At 41.5% G+C, this 25,342-nt stretch overlaps 2 protein-coding genes across 2 annotated transcripts in view; one reads left to right on the forward strand and one right to left on the reverse strand.

Annotated features, from left to right (window-relative positions):
- Nucleotides 1–8,314, forward strand: part of TECTA (tectorin alpha) — a 113,319-nt gene extending 105,005 nt beyond the window's left edge. Inside the window, 7 exon segments of the mRNA XM_033172655.1 lie at nucleotides 2,280–2,482; nucleotides 3,739–3,902; nucleotides 4,686–4,934; nucleotides 5,026–5,188; nucleotides 6,281–6,368; nucleotides 6,689–6,805; nucleotides 7,798–8,314. Of these exon segments, the coding sequence (XP_033028546.1) occupies nucleotides 2,280–2,482; nucleotides 3,739–3,902; nucleotides 4,686–4,934; nucleotides 5,026–5,188; nucleotides 6,281–6,368; nucleotides 6,689–6,805; nucleotides 7,798–7,895 (1,082 nt within the window). The 3' untranslated portion in view covers nucleotides 7,896–8,314.
- A 927-nt stretch (nucleotides 8,315–9,241) lies between these two features.
- Nucleotides 9,242–23,459, reverse strand: LOC117060409. Its single transcript, XM_033172654.1, has 9 exons — nucleotides 23,285–23,459; nucleotides 23,060–23,173; nucleotides 22,507–22,574; nucleotides 20,964–21,207; nucleotides 20,701–20,844; nucleotides 15,967–16,087; nucleotides 14,242–14,354; nucleotides 11,577–11,660; nucleotides 9,242–9,445 (listed from the first exon to the last, which is right to left on the reverse strand). The coding sequence occupies exons 2-9, from the start codon at nucleotides 23,096–23,098 to the stop codon at nucleotides 9,437–9,439; spliced, it is 822 nt and encodes a 273-aa protein (XP_033028545.1). The 5' UTR covers nucleotides 23,099–23,173; nucleotides 23,285–23,459; the 3' UTR covers nucleotides 9,242–9,436.
- Nucleotides 23,460–25,342: the final 1,883 nt, after the last annotated feature.

The following is a 25,342-nucleotide window of genomic DNA, read 5'->3' on the forward strand; positions in this document are numbered from 1 at the left end:
TAATAATTTATTTATACCCCGCCCATCTGGCTGGGTTTCCCCAGCCACTCTGGGGCATTAAAACTTTACTAGACAGTCACAACCAGCACTGAGTCTCTGGCATGATCTTCTGCATGTATCACTGTGTCCTTCACATATATGATCCAGCACAGTGAACTAACAGTGTGTTGTCCCTTTAAGAACAGTCCAGCCTTCTCTCTCCCTCCCATCCCTTAGTTTAGGACATGGGTAGCCAATGCAGTGCTTCTAGATGTTGTTGATTTACAACTCCCATCATCCCTCACCATCAGCCATGGTGGCTGGGTTGAAGAGAGCTTAGCATTTGGTAGGCATCATATTGGCTACCCCAAGTTTAGAAGAAAGTCTGCTACCATCCAGCGAGTAACTTGTGATGTCAGTCTTGGTGCTTGTAATTCCAAGGTTTGTTGAGGTTGTAGATCTGGTTTTCATGTTGGCTGAGTGTTGTATAAAGTTACCTAGCAGTGTATTTGTTGCACTGACAGAAAACTGTTGTGCAAAGAAAAACAAAGTACATTTCCAAAGATGGTTAAGAAACAGATTGCACACAAAAAATCAGCTGTTGGACAACAAGGGTTGGCTGTTTCACAAACAGCTTCCACAATTGCAGGCGCTGCATTGGATTCCATTGTTGCTCAACCTTTAAACTCTTGCACTAGTGGATGGAGAACATTGCATGCAGCCTTGAGTTTTTCTCCTCGCAAATATATCAGTATGTGTAGTCTTAAAGAATCTTGGTTTTTTCCTTGTATCTTCCATCTTTTCCACCCCTAATTTAGGAAGTATCAGACATTACTTTTGTAGGTGTGATGACACTAAATTTTTGTTTCTGGAATACTGTTCATGCTCTTAGATACAAGGATGTTACAGAACAATTGTAGGACTAAGATGACAGAAATTAATGATTTGAATGGAATTTGTTGGGATGGGGTGGAAGTTTCATACTGTCACAGAAACTTTGAATTGCTCTTCAGCTAAGATACATTTTGTTCTAGTTCAAACAATTGTAGTTTGTGCAATGTGAAGTTACCTTAGTGATGAGTCAGTCCACGGGAACATAAAAAGGCCCATTATTTCAACACCTTATTTCATCTCATTTTTCTCCCTTGGGTCTCAGCACTGGATTGTTTCCTGTGGCAGAATTTTCCATTGCTTCATCCAGCCTTGTTTTCCACTTGCTCTGAGTCCCAAGGCTTCAACTGATTTCCATACAAATACACAGGTTTTTTTATTTTAAAAAATCCTAACAGCATTAAAAATCAATTTTGCACAGCTATCTTCCTTGCTGTCGTGAATGTCAATTGCTTGTAGCCTCAGCTCGCCAGCCCTGAAAATATCACTTGGAACTGTCCATCAAACCTGAATTGAGGAGGGAAGGGGATTTATTCTGCATCCCCATCAGAGAGTCTGACTTAAGACTTGTGGTCCTGGTAGAATGCCAGGTGTATTTTGGGAGATCACATAAGAACACATGAATGGGCAAAAAAACTTCCTTGGTGAAAATCAAATACCATCTCCCAATTTTAAAGGATATACAAACAGCTTTTGTAGTAATCAACATGAGAGAATATTGTATGGCATGAACTACATGGATAACAAGGGTTAAGATTCAACTAAACAATGATTAAGATTCAATTAAAATTGGTTAAATTCATTTGTCACCTGAATCTCCAGAAGCAAAACAAGGTCAAGGAGTACCCTTCTAAGCAGGTGGAATTACCCAGGACAGGACAGACTCCTAGATCTCTCACATTTGGCTTGCAATCCATCAAAATCACCATCTTCTTGAGATTTATTTCCAACTTGTACTCTCTAAGGATTGAGTGCTGCACCAGAAGCTGATGTAAAACTTAAAATAGAGCTGGATGTTATCTGCATATTGCTGACACCACACTGCAGTTTTGTACAACTGCACCTATCACCTGCATATAAATATTAGACTAGCTTTACACTAGATAAGCCATTAATATATGCAAACAGTCATTCCTAGGCACCATGCGCTTCCATCTTAATGAATTAATCTTACAATTAATCTGACTTCCTCAGTCTTGCATAAATAATAGGGGAGGAAATCAGCTGGCCATCAGGACTAAGGCTTTGATTGAACTGAATTGTTAATGTTCACGTCCTTTACTTCTATTTTCGACCGTGTTGTGGCCTTTAAATGGTATTTTGACTAGTAAATGTGATAGAAATCCATTTACCCATTGCCTAGCCCTTATCTGCACACAGCTCCCCACTCCTTTTCTTTTTCATTGCAGACACACAAGACATCCTGGATGCTGAGGTGACCTGCAAAGCTGCCCAGATGGAGGTGTCCATCTCAAAGTGCAAGCTGTTTCAGTTGGGCTTTGAAAGAGAAGGGGTGCGCATCAATGACCGCCACTGTCCTGGCATTGAAGGAGAAGATTTCATCTCCTTTCAGATAAATAACACCAAGGGCAACTGTGGAAACATAGTGCAGGTCAGAATGTTTGAGGAACTCTGGATTTGCTCCTATTCTCATGACACACTTCATCAGCTCATTGATTTTTCTGGGCTTGTGTCACTAGAGTCCTGCCATGAAAGGTTTTGCATCCCTGCCATCAAAACATCATCAAATACATTCTGAATGTTATATACATACAGCACTACTAGTGTATATGGTACTTTACAGTTTCATAAGCAAAAAAATTAAGCCATGTCAGCAGAGCCAGCAGCAGTATATCACATTGTACAAGTTGGAGTTCACTCTTTATTATCAAAAGCCATGATCTGCACAGGAGTGTCGGGCCTAATGAACACAGCAACTCATCTCCAGTAGGTGTTGCCCCCATGAAGCAGTTGCTGAGACTGAAGGTCCCCCCCCCACAGCTGCCTAAGTCCCCTGCTTTCCAGGGTGTTTCCCAGTCAATCTGTGACTGTGTTTGTGTGTCGCCAAACTCTTCTCTGCCCTTTTAATGCCTCTTCTGGTTCTGGGAGTCAAGCAGGTAGGGGAGCTTATCTCCCAGACAAGGTGGGGGAGACATCTATGACTCTTCAACAGCCTGACTCATCTCTGCCTCTTGGTCCTATTACTTCCTCAGCTTCCAACATCTCCTCTTCTCTCTCTTCTCCCTCTGATTGCTCATCATTGTCCCACCACCATTCCCTGAGCTCTAAGCCTTTCTCCCTTGTTGGTTCCCCAACTGGGTCCTCCCACTATTCCTCTGTATCCAACCAGTCCATGACAGGCAGGTCCTGCCCTTAGGAAGCTTATGATATATAATAGACTTTTATCATAATTTTAATTTATTATAAGTTATCCTGAAATTTTATTTAGGGCTATCCACAAATCCAAGAATGTTTTGTCAACTGATCATCTACTTTTTAATTGATTCCTCAACTTGCCAGATTTCCATTCTTCTCAGACTATCCACAGACCACATAAAGAGATTCTTCACTCAAGGTAGCTTCTTTTGGGTTAGTCTTCTGTTGGATGGTTCCCTCCATTTCACTCAACTTAAGCAAGAAAATTTAGACTGCAATTCTGTATACACCCAGTTTAGAGTAAGTTCCACTGAACTCCATGCAAGTTACTACTGAGTAGACACATATTGCTGTTAAGTCTAAAGCACAGATTATGGCTTTGGATGCTATTAAAGAGAACAATACAAGTGTTGAGAGGGCATCTGCGCATTTGAGAGGCCTTTAATCTTCTACGTGTATCTCCCCACCCCCACATTTTTTCCCTCTGCACAGTCCAACAGCACCCACATCATGTACAAAAACACAGTCTGGATTGAAAGTGCAAACAACACTGGAAACATTATCACCCGGGACCGAACTATCAATGTTGAATTCTCCTGTGCTTATGAGCTTGACATCAAAATTTCTTTGGATTCCGTTGTGAGACCAATGCTCAGGTAATAGAAACACCTGCTTCCTTTGTACACGTGGAGAGGTCATTTGGGTGGGATGGATAAAGGCCCCCCCCTCTCATTGACTTTATTTGGAAGGGTACAGGATCCTCTGAGGTGACACCCACAGGAATATATGGAGTCAATTCACGTGTTATATTGGATTTGACTTTCTTTCTTTCTTTAAATGCTAGTGTCATTCCTGTGTCTGAGTTCATGAGAGCATTGTCTAAAAATGGGCATAAATGTAATCCAATTCAGGAGCTGCAGGCATTATGTGGTTTCTGTGACTGGAGACCATGGGTTGTCCCCTATGTTTGCAAAAACTTACACTAGCATAGGATGTGAACCAGCTCTGCAACAGCCCAGTTAGTACTCTTTGGTCCTCATATGTTTGTATCCAGGACTGCAAAAGATATTGTCCCTCCTATAGAGGCCTCTGATGTCTCATGTTTGAAAGTTCTCATGTATGCATATGCAACACCATAAAAAAATTAGGAAAAAGAACAGCGAGTCATAATCCATGCTATTTGTCTGAAGAACGAGGTAGCTGAATTGCTGTTTACAGCTTATTTTAGTGCATTCATCACTTTATGGTGTTTTAGCATTTTATTGTAATCCATCCTGATAATATACTTGAAAGGGCACGGAATAAATATAATTAATAAATAAATAGGCACCTGAGGCAGATTTAGACTTGCTTCTCTGACTCAGCAAACTTGCTCCATGGTTTCTTCAGGATATTTTCTCTATTCACTCTTCGTTAAGTATTATAACTCTCCTTTTCAGTGTGATTAATCTGACAGTGCCTACACAAGAAGGCAGTTTCACAACCAAGATGGCACTGTACAAAAACTCATCCTACAAGCATCCCTACCGGCAAGGTGAAGTGGTGCTGACCACCCGTGACGTGCTGTATGTTGGTGTCTTCGTCCTTGGGGCAGATTCCACCCATCTCATCCTAATGCTGAATAAATGTTATGCAACACCTTCCCGAGACAGCAATGACAAGCTCAGATACTTCATCATTGAAGAAGGGTAAGTGACACCCTTTTTCCTTCCTCAATTTTGGAAATTCCAGAGATTCCTCATAGCTGTGTTGAGAGCTGGGAGTATTTTTGCATTGTAGGTGCCAGAATATAAAGGACAACACAATTGGGATTGAAGAAAACGGAGTTTCACTGACTTGCCGCTTTCACGTCACTGTCTTCAAGTTCATCGGTGATTACGATGAGGTTCATCTCCACTGTGCCGTTTCACTTTGCGACTCAGAAAGATATTCTTGCAAAATAGTAGGTGGCATGGAGCGTTATATCCTGGCCCAGTAGATTTGCATAGCTTAGACTCTACACAGGGGTCATTGTTGTTGTTGTTCAGTCGTTCAGTCGTGTCCAACTCTTCGTGACCCCATGGACCAGAGCACGCCAGGCACGCCTATCCTTCACTGCCTCTCGCAGTTTGGCCAAACTCATGTTAGTAGCTTCGAGAACACTGTCCAACCATCTCATCCTCTGTCGTCCCCTTCTCCTTGTGCCCTCCATCTTTCCCAACATCAGGGTCTTTTCTAGGGAGTCTTCTCTTCTCATGAGGTGGCCAAAGTACTGGAGCCTCAACTTCAGGATCTGTCCTTCTAGTGAGCACTCAGGGCTGATTTCTTTGAGAATGGATAGGTTTGATCTTCTTGCAGTCCATGGGACTCTCAAGAGTCTCCTCCAGCACCATAATTCAAAAGCATCAATTCTTCGGCGATCAGCCTTCTTTATGGTCCAGCTCTCACTTCCGTACATTACTACTGGGAAAACCATAGCTTTAACTATATGGACCTTTGTCGGCAAGGTGATGTCTTTGCTTTTTAAGATGCTGTCTAGGTTTGTCATTGCTTTTCTCCCAAGAAGCAGGCGTCTTCTAATTTCGTGACTGCTGTCACCATCTGCAGTGATCATGGATGATCACACATGATCACACAGGGGTCATTACCATCTTATATAAGCTCACCTCGGTGTTTATGGTCTGCAAGAGAGACTCTACTCAAAGTGCCCTGAGACAGAATCATGGAGTTGGAAATGACATCAGAAGTCATCTAGTCCAAACCCCCAACTAATGCAGGAAACCCACAGCAATAGCATCTGTGTAAATGGGGAAATGCATGCATTTTGAGGGATGGTGGTGCATTATGGATATCTCAGTAGTCACCCTTAAATTCTGGAATCCCCAGGAAGATTACCTGTGCTCTCCAGATGTTGTTGGACTACCATCATCCCTGGATGATGGACATGGAGCCCAACAACATCTGGTGGGCCACATCTCTAAGTCTTTATGGTGATTTCTAGGTGGATTTCTAGAGTGCACACACTTACAGCAATCTTCTCTCCTTGTTTGGTCAGAACTGTCCTCAGAACACCAGGAGGGCCAATGACTATACCAAAGAGCTCAATGAGCAGATCATCTCTGTGGGGCCAATCAGGAGGAAACGTAAGTCTGGCATTTCTTCAATTTCCTGAATGATGATGGGTTTACTTTACTCCACGGCTACAGTGGTGGGATTCAGCATGTTGCAAAGGCAGAATCCTGCCTTTGTTAATAATCTCTCTGGTCCCCAAGGTAGCAGGAAAAAAATAGTTTTGAGCATTGAAGAAGGAAGGGTTCAGAGCCTGACTAGCCATAAAGCAGCATCACTGTGTAAAAATCAGTTTTAATATGAAGCAGTGGTAACATCACAGTGTCACTGTGACCCAGACCATTCCTCCTTATTGGAAATATTCCACTTTCATTTTTTACATCTTGTGTTTTAGGTTTAGACTGGTGTGAAGACAATGGAGGCTGTGAACAGATATGTACAAGCCAGATGGATGGGCCTCTATGCAGCTGCGTAACAGGGACCTTGCAGGAAGATGGCAAGAGCTGCCGAGGTGACGTATCCAGGCATTCCACAAGTTATTTCTTAGGAAGGTTTGGAAACAAGGCCTCCCTTTGATGCCAGGAACTGTCCACTTACAAAAACTGACATCCCTTTCCTTTGAAATATTTTACTATTCTGGCTGTTGTAATTTTGTCATGAACATATGAATATGCCTTCATGCTACAGACCATTAGTCCATCTATTCAGTACAGTCTGCTTCAGCAGTGGCTCCTCCAGGGCTTTTTTCCAGCCGGAGCTCACCAGAACCCAGTTCCAGCACCTCTCAGGTGGGTGCCATTCTAAGACAACAAGGGAGGCATTCATGGTGCGTTCTGGCACCTTGTTTTCTAGAAAAATAGCACTGGGCTCCTCAGTGGTTAAAATGAGAACCTTCTCCATGAAAAGTATGTGCTCTGTTGCTACCTATTGACCTTCCCTACTTACCTTCCTCCCCCTAAAATTTGTGACATACTTTATGGACCACATGTCACACCTTCCTATATGAATATGTATGGAGAGTCAGTCTGGGCCAGCTTAGTTGATTAATCACAGGAGTTTTAGTTGATTGATTGATTAAACGAACGAACTGCACATGGGGAAAAGCTGTATTTCTGAAGCATACTTTGATTTTTAGATAGGCCTGGTATATTGTAGCAGGCATCATCTTAGAAGAAGCGTTCTCTCACTGTAAGAGGACAGGGAGAATGCCTCTGAAGGTGCTGTGCTATCTCTAGTTTTTATAAGCCCTCATTAAAAAAAAACACTCTTAAAATTATTCCCTGATTAATTGGGAGGTACTTGTTTAAAAGTATTTTAAATCTATTAATCTAACTGATTTAATTGATTATATATTTGTAGTCACAGTGTAATTTATTGTACTGTCAAGATCTCACTAGCTGTATCCTGGGGTTACTAAGAAAACCAAAACCAGTACGAGAAATGCAGGCTCTGCTTCTTTAAAATGTGGCTCATGAGTTCTCTCTCTTCTTCTTCTCTCTATAGCAACCAGCTCGTCAAGTGGACCTCAAGCCAGGCTGCTTCCCCTCATTGTTACCCAGCTATCATTATGGTGTATTCTCTGTAAATCAATTCCAACATAATAATTAACCCGCAGCTTCTACTTACAAGTACTGTAATTTACTTTAACCCTTCTAAGTCCCTGTAGGATACGCGCATGCAACCCTAAACCTGAGACCTGCACTGACGACAGTCATCGCCATCTACGACAACACTTTGTCCGTTGCTGCACTGGAGTTGTTGGCCTGCTTTTAATGGTCTTAATCCTAAAGAAAGCTGGAAAAATTTAACAGGGCACTGCACTCTTCTAAACATCAGGGATGTGTCCAACATGATGCGTAGCAAATAGTCAACTGTGTTTCTCCCTGTTTGTCTTCATTTTTTAGGACAATCCCCACTCTCTCTTCCTGTTTAAATTTTGGAGGAAGGTATTTTACCTCTTTGATTCCTACTTGATCTTGGAAGAAAAGGAAAATTGGCTGTAGGTAGTCATGGAATTGGTGTCCTGAAATCTATGAATTGTTCCCTGTAGGCTCCTACTTTGGAGGCCCTCCATCATTGTGATTTAGTTCAGGCTCTAGCCATTTGTTTGTTCGTTTTCTTTTTTATGTGGTTGCTGTGAGTCTTGCATGCACAAGAGAAATTAACCATTGTTAATTTCTTCAAAGAACATCCAGTTCAAGTTCTCCATTCACACAGCAGGGCTAAGAGAATCAATAGATGGGGGCAATCTACAGGTACCTTGAAAATGTCACCATTGAGTGGTTGGCATGTGGGAAGCCATCCCAGTTTCTGTTGCAGCTGCCATCGTTGCCACTCACACATCCAGTTTAAATGAGCAAGCTTTTGGTCATATGAAAAAGCATTTCTTCTTTTTTTGAGTTCTGACCACTCTTCTTTCTCTTGATATATTTGCTCAAATAGCTTTAAGACGAGACAACAGGCAACTTGCTTTTGGAAACATTGTTTTGAATGTGGGGCTTCTACGGATATGCTGGAGAACATTCAGGCATAACACTTTACCATAGAAACAAATCCATCAAGAGAAATGTCTGTGGTGCAACCTACCACCAAGTTTATCAGAGGTTTTGATACAGTGTGGACATAACAGATTTACATTGGTTTAAAACAGAAACCCGTGAATTAAATTTTTGTGAGGTGTGTAAGGATCTCTAGGAGAGAATTCTCAACACCTCATCAAACTGCAATTCCCAGGATTCCTGGAGAAGCCATGACATTTAAACAGGCAAGGATTGATAACAGCTTCTAGTGTTACAGCCTAAGATCCTATCCCTTTAATTATGCTCACATGTTATCATTGAACTCAGTAAATAGCTCACAAAAGAGCTCTGGACAGCTGGGATGTCTTCCCCACCCCACCCCCATCCCAATTCAAACTCTGTCCCTTTTTGTTATACATTCAGCCAAATAATTTAAACATGGTTTATTCTTAATAAAACTCTGTGTTCAGATATGCTCATTTCCTGTTTGTTATTGCATCACATGGGGAATCAAGGTAAATATAAAATAGTGTTACACTCACATATATTACTCTGAAATGAAACATAAGCATATCAAAAAGCCTTACATTATTTAGGTGCTCTTTTCCTCTCTTCTGTTTCTGTTAAATACCCTTTAAATGAAATATATCATAGAGAATGAGTTAAGCATGTACCTCAGTCAATTATGTAGCAAGCTCCTCTATGAGAGCAGAGTATCATTCTTGTTAAGGGAGAGATATTCTGTTAATAGTGCAAATCCTAGTTTTAATAGGTGCATTGGACTAGATGCAGTAGAACAAAATGCCTCTAGTCATCTGCAGAAGAGGGCATCTGCATTAAACTTGGCATACTTAGCACAGGGCTTTTTAGAAAAACGAATAGCCCAAAGCTGATGTAAGAACATGAGAAGAGACCTTCTGGATCAGTCCAGTAGTCCATCTAATCTAGCATCCTGTTCTCACAGCCAACCGGATGCCTTTGGGAAGCCCACACCACAACCTGAGTGCAACTGCATTCCACCCACCTGTGATACCCACCAACTGGTGTTCAGAGGCATACTGCCTCTGAGAGTGGAGGTGGAACACAGCTATTTTGGCTAGCAGTCTTTGATAACCCAGAAAGCCACCTCAGACAGCCTATGCTCAGGCCTCAAAGGACTATTCAGGCACAGAGAGAGGCAGAGCAAGGTGGGGGCGGACCGCCCCGAGTGTCATCTCCGAGGTAGGGTGGCATTCAGTGCACCGCCTGCCCGCAGCTCCTGCCTACCCTGATCCATCTGGGGAGGGGGGAAGCTGTGTTGTTCCCCCCTTCCCCCTTCATTTTGACAGCCCCACTCTCCCGCGCTGCTGGAGGAGGCAGGCAGACATGCAGGGAGAGGACGCGAAGGAGGCAGGTGGGCAAACAAGTGGAGCGTGGAGGGAACTCTGGACCCAAACCCTGGAATCCCAAAAGCAGCTCAACAACCCTCCCCTTAAAAAGCTCAACAACTTTGGTCAATCCTTCCCTTTAAAAAGCTGAACAACTCCTGGCAATGACAATGGGTAAATCACAGACAGTCTTTTTATACTGTGAGTAGATTGCAGTCTCTTGGGAGTCCAACTAGATTTCAATGTGTGTGTGCGGGAGGGCGGTGACAGAAAACTTTCTGCACCGGTTACCACCTGACCTTGCTACGCCACTGGGCACAGAAAGGAATAACATTCCAACACTGCCCCCTGTGATTGGGCAGGCCATATGGAGCCCCTGAATTGGCGGGTGGGTCGGGTGTAAGGAGTCTTGCCGTCTGCCCTTTCCTGATGCAAGGGAACAATGGTAAGCACACACTTAGAAAATAAGAGTTGAATGTCCTTAAATCAATCATATTGAGATAATTCAGGCAGCTTCCAATAAGCAGCCCAGGTACTCAGATACCATGGTGGGGAATAACATTCTGGGGCTTGTACAGGCAATCCAGCCTCTCTGTGCACGGTGAAGCTTCCTCATCAAGGGTAGTCCTACCTCTCAAATGCCCCAAGTCAATCAGATGTCAGGGGCTGGACTCTTTGGCATGATAAGCTCCTGAAATTAGACTGTGGAAACAGTTGGTATCTAGAGCCAAGGGGATTAAACAGCTCCAAGTCTGTGACAGACACTTGAACTCCACCCACATATATGAACAGTAAAGAGCTGGACTGTCTCTCATAAGTTAATTTTATGAAGCTTCCATCCACAATTTGTGGCGATGGCCATGAGCTTAGGAGGCTTAAGATGAAATCACATACCTCTATGGGGGATGGGGGAATACATGTAACTAATTAAATGCAAAAATCTGCAAAACACTACATGAAGAAAAGTCCTTCACATAATGCAAAATGAACTAGTTACTAATGGAATTTGCAGCTACTGCCACAAGATGTAGTGATGGGCAGCAAATGATTAGAAAAATGTATTTATAAGTCTATTAATGGATATTGACCATGATAGCTAAATGGAACCTTCAGGTTCAGAGACATTCTACCTTAAAACAGCAATTGCCCAGGGGTGGGGGACATATGGCAAAAGAGAGTTGTTGCACTCATGCTCTGCTTATGTTCTTCCTGGAAGAATCTGGCTGGCCATTGTGAAGAAAATGGCTGCTAGACACAATGGACCTATGATCTGATTTAAGAGAATTCTAGTGCTTACATTCTGTTATTTATACCTTGAACATTAATACAAATATAGTTGTCTGTCCCCAAAAATGTATGTAATAAAACTACCCCCCAGCCACAGATTCCTTTCTACCTGAGCTTTCTTTTCATATTCCAGCAGATCTTCCATGTCCTCCTCAACCACTTTATTCAGCTCTGTCAAGATAACATCTAAAGCCTGAAATACACAAGAGAGGTGTCCCAAAATTTAGATGAAAAGGAAAAAGTGAGGGCAGGAGCTGATCCAGGGAAAGAAACAAGCTTAACACTTTCTTTAAACTGAGGCATTTGCACAAGTGAGGTTACAGCAAAAAGGCTTCATGCTCTGTTTTTTTTTTTAAAAAAAAATGAAATGAGAGATCTGATTTGATGTGAACCACATTGCTGTTTTCATAATAAAAGGAGTAGCAGCCACATGAGTAATTTGAGACAAAGCAATATCCCATCAGATTAGAGTCAAAAGAATGTACCAGAGCCTGAAGAAACACAAACCATGTGCCCTGCCAATCTTTCACTTTAAGATCTATTTTTAAGGCTCCTTGCAGTACAAAGTAGAGTTTAAAACTTGCTTACTCTGCTGCCATCTGCTGGAAAATTTGGTTTACAAATCGCTGGTTTGCAATTATTTCACATCACAATGTTTTCCTCTCTAATAATGATATACAACCCTTGAGAGTCAGTAGTCCATCTGATCTGCAGAGTGTCCAAAGGTAAACAACAATGACGTTTTGAAAAACAGCACTTCCTTCAAATTAGGAGGGCAAAGTGCCTCCAGAGGCAATGGGCATTTGAAAGGTCATTCAAGGACTTATCGGGACAGGCACGCTTCCTGTGGCTATAGGATTTTGATATTCAGGACTCAAGAATGGTACTTTTCGACTTTCATAAGGCTTATCAATAAATCATTTACCAGCTTTTGGTCCAGAATAATTGCACCACTCACCTTCTGGTAACTCTACGTTTGATGTGTGGCTAAAGGTAAGCAGGAATATACTGAGGATAATAGAAGTTGTGTTTAATGCAGCAAGGAAACAAATAATAATAATTCAGGGATGGAAACCCTGAAAATGTGTGCTCTAACTCCTAGGAACTATCTGATGATAGTTATTCTGTAACTATCTATTCTGTAAAACTATTCTGTAAAAATAAGCTAAACCCAGTGGTTCTAGATTTCTGCATTACAAGACTGTTACGATCTGCAACCAGACTGTCAGAATGTTGCAAACAGATTATATTTTAAAGGTTGTCGGAACAACTGAAGGAGCACAGTTGTCTATGCATTCAGTGACAACTAGACACAAAGAATTAGGTTTACAGTGCAGAGGGGGAGCCCAGTGCCCTAAGGCTGATAGGATAGTTCAGGGACAGGCAAAAGAAAATACTTCTTCACACCGTGCATAGTTAAACTGGAATTTGCTACCACAAGCTGTAGTGATGGCCACCAACTTGGATAGCTTTTAAAGAGGATTAGACAAATTCTTGGAGGATAAGGCTATGACCTGTCTCCACCATTGAAGGCAGTACTGTATGTCTCTGTAAAACAGCTGCTGGGGACAGAAGTTGGGAGAGTTCTGCTGCTCTCAAATCCTGCTTGCAAGTTTCCCACAGCAGGGGCAGATTTTGGTAATCTTTCATAATATGGTGCTCTGTGCAAAGCAAAAAACAAAACAAAAAAGCACCCCAAAAGGATCTTCTCAATTATGGATCTTCTCAATTTTGCACTCCCTCAGCCTAGTGCCCTGTGCAGGGCAACCTCCCATACCACCTTAAATCTGGTGCTGCCCACAGGCATCTAGCTAACCACTGTAAGAACAAGATGCTGGATTTGATGGGCCTTTGGCCTTAGCTAGCTGCAGAGAAGCAAGCTGCCAATAGGGAGTAAGCAAGTTTTGTCCTGGCTTACACATGAAAAACAATGAAGAGGTAGTGTACCATTTCAAACTACTAGTATGGAATGCCACTTTTGCATCCTCCCGTGTAAAAGCTCACTTTTAATGAAAAGGTAGCATACCAGGAAGGAAGATTCTAGATCAGACTGTTGCGCTAGTTTTCTACCTACATGGAGCAATCAACAATGCAACACCCCATTCTGCAGGCTGAAGTGGTGCAGTCTATTACCGTATATCACCTCAGAACTTGGCCACTTGGTTCATCTGTTCCATCCCCAGTTAAAAATGATCAGGTAGGAAGTATTGAGAAAGAGCTACATACCGTATTCATTTGGAAGTAAATTTCACATACTTAAATGGGACTTCCTCACTTGCCTTGAGGAAGCCCTTTTAAATTATAGTTTAACTTACGATACATACTGCAGCATTCTGCACCAGCCTATGTGTGTGGAAGGTAAATACCTTGATTTATCCTCCACCTCAGATACATATGATACTGTGAATGCAAAGCTGCTGTTCTGTGAGTGTAATGAGCCCACTACCACTATGTACCTAGGGCAATTGCTGCGTTGAGGCACTTAGGACAACTACTGCACTGGAGTATTTGACTTAACTTCAGCACTGTGAAGGTTAAACAGAATACTTAATAGGGAAAGAGATATTAGGAGGAGCAATAATCTAGGATGAAGTAGTTCTCAACTAATCTTCTCTCCCTCCCCCCCCCCTCTCTGTGTGTGTGTTACATCCGACCCTTTCCCCTTAATTAGCTATGAGCCAGGCAGGTTGGGTGAAGCTCCTCTGGACACTGCAGCATAGGAAAGATAAAAGGCAGCCAAAACAATCAACATTTTAAAATATGAGCCTACTTACCAGCTCGGTAAAAGCTTTCAGATGGAAATCTCCCAGGGGGATGTTTTCAGAGGTAACTCGCTGCTGCTGCTGAATGCTAAATAACTGCTTAAGGAGAATATCAAACATAAAATCTAGAAAGAAAAAGGTAGGCAAGGAAGATCAAGGGCCAAACTGGACATTGCATTTGTCATGCAGTTTGCCCTGGTGAGCTTGGAATTGTCTTTTTTGTCTTTATTATTATTGATCAAATAAATAAATAAATAAATAAATAAATAAATAAATAAATATACCGCTCTTCATTCCAGGATCACAGGGCAGTTTACAATAGAAAAACACACAAATACACAGCACAGTAACAAAGTTACTAGTAACACACAGTTTAAAAGGCCATAGATTAAAAACAAACAAACCTGAAATAGCAGGGGGCAGAGAGGAGCCAGGCTGGGACTCTGGCATGGGAAACAACAGCTTTAACTCTTTGTCCTTGCCATCTTCCCAGTTGAAATCCCTCCTCACCTGAGTGCCTGTTTTTGCAATGAGAGGAATTCTCACAGTGCCAATAGGCGCTTTCCTCCCAATGCAAATAACAGTTGTGGGGAAGGCAATTCTAATCAGGATTCCAATCAAGCCCCTGCCATGCCGTAACAGGTCCTGATCTAGCTTTCCCCCTACCAAATAGCACTGTATCCTTCCTGTCCCTAGAAAAATCAGCCATAACAGCAATGTGGCTATATCCCCATAAAACTGGTGTGCAAGGATTTTCTTGAGGGATATTTGATACTCCTGTGAGAAATGTTGGCAGGACACTACAGCCATATGGGCAGGGCTTTTTTTTCCAACCGGGACTCATTGGAACTCAGTTCTGGCACCTCTTGGGTGGACACCATTGCCATTATAAGAGAACAAGGGAGGTGTTCATGGTGAGTTCCAGCACCTCCTTTTTTAGAAAAATAGCACTGTGTGTGAGTGTAGCACTATGGGTAGCTATAGCCATTCCTGCACTGGGATAGCCTGGCCAGTTGTCCATGCTCTGATGACTTCCTGTTTGGTCTATTGTGATGCACTATGTACAGCTGCCCTTGAAGATGGTCTGGAGGCTGCAGCTCATGCAGAATGCAACTGCTACGTTGGTAAGGGAAGCAGCCCAATGTGACTATGTGTCATCACCGGACCTGAAAGCATTGCACTGGCTGCCAGTGAGCTAGAACAATTTATGAATGTGTAGAGCCTCTTTGAGAATTTTTACTGGCCTTGACAAAATATATTGCAGGTATTTTATAAAATAAATAAATACTCCCCCCTCCAAAAAAAAACACCCTGTGAATTTTGTTTTAGGAAAAATGTCTGAGCATGTGGGGTCTACTTGAATGTTCAGTTCCATCTGCCTCCCAGTGAGTGGCCAGTGAGTGGCATGCACAAGCTGCTGCCTACACGATTCCACTTTTGCCATGCTCCTACTCATTTGTTGTAACATGCAAAGGCTGACTCCTGCACTTGGTGGCAGATGCACCTGACCATCTGAATATTAAGGTACTTTAAATCTGCAAAGTAGGTATGCCTAGTATCTGTCAAATTCAACCCCTGCAAGCATTGTTCATGCCACAGTAAATCAAAGCTCACATCTCCGCCAGCCAGTGTTTGCAAAAGGCTTCTTAGATCCCCAGTGTTAAATAAATCCAAGATATTATGGCTTTCCCCAAAGTTACAGGCATTCCTCTCCCTCCCCAGCCGTTCAATACTCACTATCTAAAATTGTGCTTGAGTGCTCCTTCCCAGAAAACCTTGGGCCCTGCAAACTCATCTTCCCTATCGCACGCTCCAGGAGAAATATATCAATAAGTTGTTTAGCGGCAAACACAGCAACCTGGGAGGGGAGGAGACAGAAACAGACACCCCCATTACATTTCTAAAAGAAAAAGAAAACATTCTTCAGCAGCTGCTTCGTAAGGTTTCTCATTGCGCTCAAGGAGAGAGTTCCAGTGGTTGCCCTTATAGGTGTGCAAACAAAGCAAGCTCAGTCTACCCAGCCTGGTTTCAATGCTTTCGGGAGCTTTTTTCTCTTTTTAAAAACAGCAATAATGAAATATGTTTTTATTTGTTTTTATTCTTGCAACAGTTTTATCTTTTTTATACTTGAATGTGATATTGTTGTAATCTGCCCTGGGACCTTATAGTGAAATGTGGGTAAGAAATCTTATAAATAAATAAATAAATAAATAAATCTGCTTCCTGAGAATTAATGAAAGAACATATACTAGTATTCCCAAACTCTAAATGCAGCACAGCCTGCTGAAGGAGTAAACCAATTCCCCTGCGGCAGTGGCAGCAATGTCCAGCTAAAGTTCAGATAAGAGGTTCAATTCAGCAAAAACTGGATGCCTCTAAATCCAACCAAGATCAGTGGGAATAACAAGTATTTTAGTATTAATGAGACACTGAACTGTGACATGGCATTTAACTGTGATGGTTACACATACTTAACTTGCTGCATTACAACGAATTTCTTCAAGTGAGAGCAAGTGCTTGACAGATTTGGAATGATTCAGCTTACCTCTCAAGGACAATCTAAAAGTGTATAAATATTCTGACATTTTAAGAGATAATGATCCATGGCAGATCATATAGTGCAGGGTCAAATTGTTAATGCACTTTAATTCAACAGCCTCGTGTTTTATCCATCCCCCAAAGCTTTTTTGTCCTCCAGTATGGTGACCTTAGGGTCAGAGAAAGATTGTCCCTGGAGGCTGCACTGCTGATTTCCTTAATCAGGATTGTGCCAAGCAGCACTGAACTTGAAAAATGTCACAGAGTGTGATTTCTCTTTCTTCTTTCTTTAAAAAAAATAATCAAGTTTCATTAGACCTTCCGGTTTTGTGAAGAAGTTTGAGGTATCTCAAGCAATTTCTGTTGCAGTCTAAGAAGTCAACAAATAAAACTTGTGTTAAGTTTCAAGAGTCAGGATACCCCCTTCTTCAGTGGTTGCTTCCTAATTATTTTATTCCTACCTGTTTATACTGCTGCTATGTGTTTCTTGCTTTTACTTGCCCTTTTGTTTTTGCCACAACCTTCCTAACATATTCCAAAAGAGCAAAATATTCAAGTGAAGTCAATTGTACTAAATTGTTAACTTGTAATAACACAAGTACAGCCCTCTTGGATCAGATCAAAAGCCTTTGTTATCCAGCACTTTGTTTCCCAGTCTGACTAACAACATATCTCTAGGAAACCTCCAAGTAAGGTATGAGGGCAACAACTTTTCCCTGTTACATGCACCCAAACAAGTACTTCTGAACATGGCTAGTCCATCTAGCTATCATGACTAATATTCATCGGAAGACTTATTATCTTTCATCAATTTACCTCTTTTTTTCCTCCAATTTTTTTTTTTTGGCTATTTGAATAACAGATATAACATCACATAACTGGACCCCTCCACCATCACCACCAAAAGCAAATATCAGGTAATATACATAACAAAACTATTCTCATCTATCCATACGGAGAATCCAAATATACAAAACACAACATCTCGCGGGCTGCTTATAAATCATTCAGTTCATAATAAGATCTTGTGTTCAGAGGGGGTATATTCAGTCTGTCCTGTTCGTGACATCCAGACTTGCAAAGATGCCCTTGAAAGTCTGTTTTTAAATTCAGTTTTGTTAGTGTATGAAATAAATGGCACCCACACTGCATTGAATTTGTCTGCTTTTCCTTTTATTGCTTTCAAGTTACGTGTTTTCTCAGCAAGGGCTAGACACTTGTAGCATAAATCCACAGTCCTTGAAAGCTTTGTTTGTTTGCACTGTGGATAACTGGGCAACCACCAGCAATACAATCACTAATTCTTTAGATTTTACATCAGTATTCAAGCCCTCGATGATGGTTAGTAAGGACAGTTGAGGTGAGAAAACCAGCCTGAACTCCTTTTGGACACCACCTAAGCCAAGGGTGGGGGAACTCCGGCCTTCCAAATTTGGTTGAAGTGGAATTCTCATAATCCCTCAAAAATGGCCATGCTGGTAGCGAATGTTGGGATCTAGAATCCAGCAACATCTGGAGAGTTCCCCACTCCCACTCTAAGCTATGTGGCAGCAAATTCATTAAGCAGCTCATGAAGAAGTATTTTCTTTTAGGAAACACTATATTTAGATTTTATAGATAAGGCTTATCCACACTTACCTTTCCTCCACTCTTTCCAGGCACCGTCAGTGACTTAAAGCTCCATGTCCAAGTGCCCTTTATTTTTGCTCTAGAGCTGTCCCCATGAAAACCCGCTCTTTGAAGCTCAATCAGTGCAAGCAGCAATTTGTAGAAAACCCAAATTGGTGTTTGCCCCAATTCAGCTTTAAAGAGCATGTTTTCATGAAGAAAGCTTGCGACCCCCCCCCCCCGTGTGTGTGTGTGTGTATGCCCGAACACAGAGCGTTAAAGCACTGATCTATGCCTGGAAAGTGTGGGTAAGCCCTTAGTTAATAATAATGTAGTCCAGGACAAAATCAGTTTTTCTGATGCCATGTTCATATCTTGAGTAGGGTGGCTATGAAATATGCCTCACCTTCACACCTCTGCCTGGCCAAAGGGTGAGTTTTGATATGGTTCATGGTTGCTGTTATTTTTCACACAAAAAAGGTCTTAAAATGCCACTTTGAAGCTGCGAATCAGTAAAAGGAAAAATGCTTTGCTTGGGTACTAAAGGATAAGAACTGACAGGCGGCATAAATACTTGTGGCATATGATTTATAGATTACACCCTGTCGTGTTGCAGGGAACTTGGCATGCATTGTAATGGATTTGGTTTCTAATAAGGAAGAGTGCATTGTGATTTTGTGTAGCTCCTCGCTGACGTACATGCAGAGATGCTTGTTTGTGGAGATTACCTTGGCAGAAGAGGGGAGGTTGACGTGCTCCTGCCTGATATGCAAATAAATGAAGACAGGTCTCTGCATTGTGCCTGACTATAACAACAATATTTTTTTCCCCTTTCTCCAAGTAATTAGAATGTGAAGGACAGAGTCCAGGCTGAATGATGTGCCTTAATAGTGAGATGAATCTCAAAGAGAAATGGCACTGAACAGACAGTGAAGAGTGGTGGTGAGAGAGGCAAACTCATTTCAGTGCATCAAGTGGAGGGAGCATGCAACCCTCACTGCTCTTGCGGGCGGGATGATTAGAAGTAATGAAGTTCATTTTATTAATGACAATTGATATAAAATTTGAAAATGGAAGTGGAAGGAGAAAAAGCTCAATGGCGGTTGAAGGGGACTGTGCATATCCAGAAAACCACCAGGAGTCACTTGCTAAATTTACTCTTTGAATGGCAAGTCTGAGCATCCTGGGCTTTGTCACAGAGACCCAAACTTCTGTCCTCCCCCAACTTACTTTATTTTACCTTCTGATACATTATCTCACCGTTCCTCCAGGGTGCCTAAGGCTGTGTAAATGGATTTCTTCCTCGTCCTTGTTTTATTCTCACAATGCTCCTGTGATGTAGGTTAAACTGAGAGATCATAACTGGCTTGAGGTTACCAAGTGAGCTAGATGGCTGAGTAGGGATTTGAACCTGGATCTCATAGGTCCTGGTCTAACCACTATACCATACTGCAGCCTTCACCAAGCTGGTGTCCTCCAGATATTTTGAACTCCCACATGTTACAGCTGTGCTGGCTGGCAATATTGGGAACTACTATGTTTTTGTCTTTTGAGGCTTTATTATTTTAATTGCATAGTATGGTAGTTGTTTTCTATTGCAAAATAGCTTCTCAAAATCACTGTTTGCTACACACCCACACACACTGTTGTTTTGTAAACAGCTTGTCTTAAGTACTAAGTGGTATAAAAAGGTAAAGGTACCCCATACCATTAGGTGCAGTCGGGACGACTCTGGGGTTGCGGCACTCATCTCGCTCTATAGGTCGAGGGAGCTGGCGTTTGTCCGCAGACAGCTTCCAGGTGGGCAGGAGCTGGGACCGAACAACGGGAGCTCACTCCGTTGTGGGGATTTGAACCACCGACCTTCTGATCGGCAAGCCCTAGACTCTGTGGTTTAGACCACAGCGCCACCCACGTCCCCTACTAAGTGGTATACAAATATATAAAATATAATCTAGAATATAGACCCCCAATTGTTCAATAGCATCAAAAAATATAAAAAGTTCCAGTTGTCTATTTAATGGTTTCTCTTAAGAGCAGCTAGCTTAATTGATGAATAGTTTGGCCAATATGATATAATTGTAATCGCTTATTAAATTAATGGAGGTCAATAAATGATTATTATCCATGACAGCAAAATGGACAGTTCATGTTCCATGCAGTGTAACTTTCAGAAGGCTGGAGACAAACTGGAGGGCATCAGTTATCCTCATATCCTGTTTCTAGCTTCCCAAAGATAAGAAACAGGATGGTGGAATACATAGACCTTTGCTCTGAGCCGACAAGGTACTTCTTAAATTCTTGGAGCACAAGTTCTAGGCTTACCTCTCCCTTCTGCAGTTTAAACATTTCAGAATGATATTCATCAAGGACAGTCTGAATTAAGGCCTTGGCTTCCTCCTCAACAACACACAAGATGATCCCATCCAGCAGTTCCTCTTGTTCCAATTCTTGTTGTGCCTCTTGGATCTGAGCCAGCAGTAAAAGAGCATGTACAGTACCATCAGAGAAATTCTGCACTTATTTCCTTTTGCACAGGGGGCAGAAAGGAGGAGATGTGGGACAGAGGTGGCCAGTATATTACTCACTAGTTTTGGCAAATCTGCATGGGCCACTTCAGTCATTATTTCATCCATGCTATTGAAAATAGCAGCCCTGTTGAGGTAGCCATCAGCAAACTCCTTCACAGTGATTTTGACCACATCAGTAGGCGTATCTCTTGCTGCTTTTGCCAAGAATGGGTCTAATGACAACGAGTGAGTAAAGTTCTCCGTGTCTGACAGGGGCTCTTGTCTGGGAACTCTGGGAAAAGGCTGGCCTTGATCCAGAGAGCTGTGAAAAACAATAAACTGTTTGTGCCTCTCTGTGCAAAGCTCTTGCACAATTAATGGGCGAGATGAACTAATCAACACAGCCCTGGTCAGCAAGGCATTATTAACATCTTCTAAAACGCAAACCCATAATCTCAAAATTAATTGGATAATTCAGCAGTTGAGGCATACCTGTACATTAGCATTCATTAACTGCTTCAGATAAAAGTGCAAGGTTTTGTATTTGTAATCTTTATGAATGACAAAGTATCTGGACAGTTATTGCTTATTTTCCAAGATACTTTGGTTTTTATTGATACATTAAAAGTTTTTTTATTCTTGTAATAGTTGTATATACCCCAGTGTGCATAGGTTGGCATTTAATTACATTTTACTCACATCAGACCCACTGAAATTAATAAACATGACTAAATTAGTCCCATTAATGTTAATGGATCTTCTCTGAATAAAACTTGGTTGAATACCATCTATAGCCTCCTGGTTATGGGTGGAATTCAGTGTCATGCTATTACAAACATTATGTCTGCACAAGTGTATCAGCTTGCCAGATGGAACAATCCCCGTTTCCCCTGCAAGCTGTTCTAGGCGTTCTCTACACCCACACCTTCTCGAGCCAATTTTGGGCAGTGGGGGAGAAAATAGGAGGGAAGTCCAGTTGCACAAGTGGAAGCTCTTGCACAGGGCTGCTGCTGACAGGGTTCATTGGGTGAGTCCTATGTTTTTATTGGGTGGGGAATCATCCTTTATTTTCTGTTCTCTTATTTATTATGCTAATAGCTTATTTGCTGTTCCGCATTATTGCCACCAACAATTATTCACTTAGCAGCCTCACTTAGGCTGTCATAAAATAATATATGCTTGCCTCTGAGTATGTCCCATTGAATTCAGTGAGGCTTAACTTCTGTGTAGGGACAGCACCATGGGCATAGCCAGGATTTATGGGGGGGGGGGATAGGGGTTTTTTTGGGGGGGGGGAGAACCAAGCTATCCTTGACGTGATTGGTCAGATAGTTAAGTATTTTACCGGTATTTATTTACTTGATTTAGGGGGGCAGTTGCCCCCCCTGCACCCCCTGGCTACACTCATGGACTGCACCGTTTGTGAATGTAACATAATCTGGCACATTACAGAACATTATTTATGCAAAACAATTCCTTTCAGATGGAGGAAAAGTCATTTTATAAAAATCCTAGTCTGATCATATCAAAGCAATATTCAACATGCAAAAACATTCAGAATTTGTTGTGGAAAAGCAATTCAATAACTTTCAATGCAAAGGGGAAGTGTTTTATTACTTACTTGGATTTTTCATGTTCACCTTTTAAAGGTTTTTTGTAAGTGAATTTCAAAGGGTGAAGTCTCTGAATCTGTGTGATACAGAGGAACATTGGTCACTTACAGTGGCAGATTTATGTATAAGATAAACAAGCTATAGCTTAGGGCCCCACTCTCTTGGGGGCCACCCAAAAATTATGAATCTTTGTAAATTGTGTTTCTAAAGGAACTTTTGTTATTGCCAAATGCCAATGTGTTCATATTATTAAGTTTGTTATTAAGAAAAAAATCATTTTAAGTTAGAACTTAATAATTATTTCACTCTTAATATACTTCTTCTTAATTGTATTTCACTATTAATATACTTCTTCTTAACTGTATTTCAGTTCAACAATTACTTTGATAAAATACATATTTTGTTATGTGCAAATGGCTTTAGGTACCTATTAGTTCCATAAATTACCATATAGCATTCATTTCAGAGCAGCTCACATACAGGTTTGAAAATATGTAATAAATAAATAAAAACCACAGCACTGCAATTGCAAACTAAAGCACCAGTATTAAAACACTATACCTTGAGAAAAGTTGTGAAGTCGTCCATGAGCATTTCCATGAGGATTAACAGTTTAGTACATCTGAAAGCAAACTCAACATCTCCCCAGAAACATGGAATTGGGGTTCTGGGTTCCTAGGAAGTATCCAGAAAGCAAAACTTGAATTATCCTCTGTAAAGAGAGAAAGAAGGAACAATAGTTCTCTAACTATTCTTTTGAATGTGTGCAATGGTGTTTGTACTTACCTGTGTTGCTAGGCTGTGTGTTTTGCAATAGTTACAGCTCAGCTGTTTCCCAGAAGTTGACCTGCAACACTTCAGAAATCTCTTTCAGACTGTCAAATTACAGCCACAGGATGGAAGCTGTTCCTAGCTTTGATGTTACTGGGCAGTCCCAACTCCTCTGCTACTCTTTGCCATTTCCTGTAATAATGCACCAGTATTTTATTTTATTTTTAAAATGCATTCATAAACAAGTAAGAGAATAGAAATAACAATTTTGAGAGTTTTTTACATATATTTACATATCTTCAGATATACTGTTACCCCTATAGCTCTGGCTAGCAAGTATTTTTTAACAGGATCCATATTATGAACCGAAGAAGGATCAACATGAGCAATTCAGGTGTGACTCATTGGAGATCCATAATTGTGGGTCACAAGCTGTAAAATTTAGTTGATCCTGCTAGCTGGTTACCTTAAAACAAAAATTATATAAAACAGAGGCAACTTACAGGCTAGGCTGGATGTCAATTTGCCAGTTATGCAAAACACAATCATTAGAATATCTTGCTCGTAGGGTATCTCTTAACTAACATTTACCTAGTTTTGTGTCACTGAACCTAAACTAAACTGGCATTATAATTAGAGTGCAATCCTTTGCAGGTCTAGAAGTGAATTCAACTGCAAATGCAAATGTGACTGCAGCTTCAGTATGGTTGGGGAAGTGGCAGTATCATTAATCCAGATCTTAAAACATCAGACCCTCCAAGCACCTATATTTTCCATGGACATCCCTGATTTATTTTGGGTTTTTTTAAGTGTTTCTCGTTCTCTCTCACACACTTTTAAAAAAGTATTTGGTGGTGAGAGAGGTTGGGGTTGGCGTAGGATGTGATTGTTCATTTGTGGTTGGCTGTGGTGATCTTTGGTTTCCTGTGTGAGTGGGGTGGGTGAGTGTTTTTGGTCAGGTTAGCCATATTGATTTGTATGCTGTCGGTAGATTTTTGTCATTGTCTTGTTGGGCTGTGTGTGTGATGAAGGGGAACCATACCGGGGTGAAGGTGTCTTCTGTTTGTCCCCGTGTCAGTTTCAGGTTACTGGTTAGTTTTTCTAGTAGGGCTGTTTCCCATATTACTTGGTACCATTGGTCCATGTTTACTCTTGACAGGTCTTTCCAGTGTCTGGTTCTGATGTTTCTGGCTGCTGAGAGTAGATGGATTATGAGTTCTTTGTGTTGTAAGTGGGCATTATTGTCTTGGAAGATGTTTAGTAAGACCAATTCTTGGGTGATTTCTAGCACTTGCTTGGTTATCTTACCTATTTCTCGTATGGTTGCTGTCCAGAATAGTTGGATTTTGGAGCACTCCCACCACATGTGGAGGTATGTGCCTGTGGAGGTGCACCCTCTCCAGCATTTTGGTGAGATTCCTGGGCGTATTAGCGCTAATTTTCTTGGTGTTAGGTAACACCTGTAGGTTAGTTTCAGGGTGAGTTCTTTTCTTTTCATTGATATGGATTTAAAGAGGGGTTTAGACCACATTCTGGTCCATTGGGTGGGGTTGATTTCATAGCCTATGTCATCCTCCCATTTATTTTTTGATTGCGTCTAGGGAGTTCGTGGGATTTTTGAGTAGTATTTTGTATATTGCAGATACCATCCCTTTGCCAGGACATCGCTGATTTAGAGAAGCCATCCTGGTTTCTGATTTGATCCTGGAATGTCTCACTTTTCCTTAGGATGTCTTATTTTCATTGGATAAATGTTGGAGGGTATAGTGTTATTTGACCCCCGAGCCATCTGAAGGAAATCCTGTATAGGGAAGGTTTTTTATGTTTAATGTCTTATTATGTTTTTATATGTGTTAGAAGTTGCCCAGAGTGCCTGGGGCAACTCAATAAGATGTATGGGATATAAATAGTAAAATTATCATTATGGAATGGGACGTCCCTATTTTCATCGGAGAAATGTTGGAGGGTACGAAACATTTCCTGAGTAAGGTAAGTCAAAGTTATGCACTCAGGCATACTAGTGTGCCGCAAGAGAATTGCAAGCACCCTACTGGAAATAAGTAAAGGTTCTTG

Source organism: Lacerta agilis, chromosome 15, assembly GCF_009819535.1.
Source record: "Lacerta agilis isolate rLacAgi1 chromosome 15, rLacAgi1.pri, whole genome shotgun sequence".
NCBI lineage: Eukaryota > Metazoa > Chordata > Lepidosauria > Squamata > Lacertidae > Lacerta > Lacerta agilis.

Bases quoted from the DNA above. Each gene is read 5' to 3' on its own strand.
- LOC117060409 (XM_033172654.1), bottom strand. From the start codon at position 23,098: ATGGAAATGCTCATGGACGACTTCACAACTTTTCTCAAG. The intron at 20,845-20,963 runs GTGAGTAATATA...CTGCTGGCTCAG, and splicing joins ATGCAGATTTGCCAAAACTA to ATCCAAGAGGCACAACAAGA. The intron at 16,088-20,700 runs GTAAGCCTAGAA...CTCCCCTCCCAG, and splicing joins TTAAACTGCAGAAGGGAGAG to GTTGCTGTGTTTGCCGCTAA.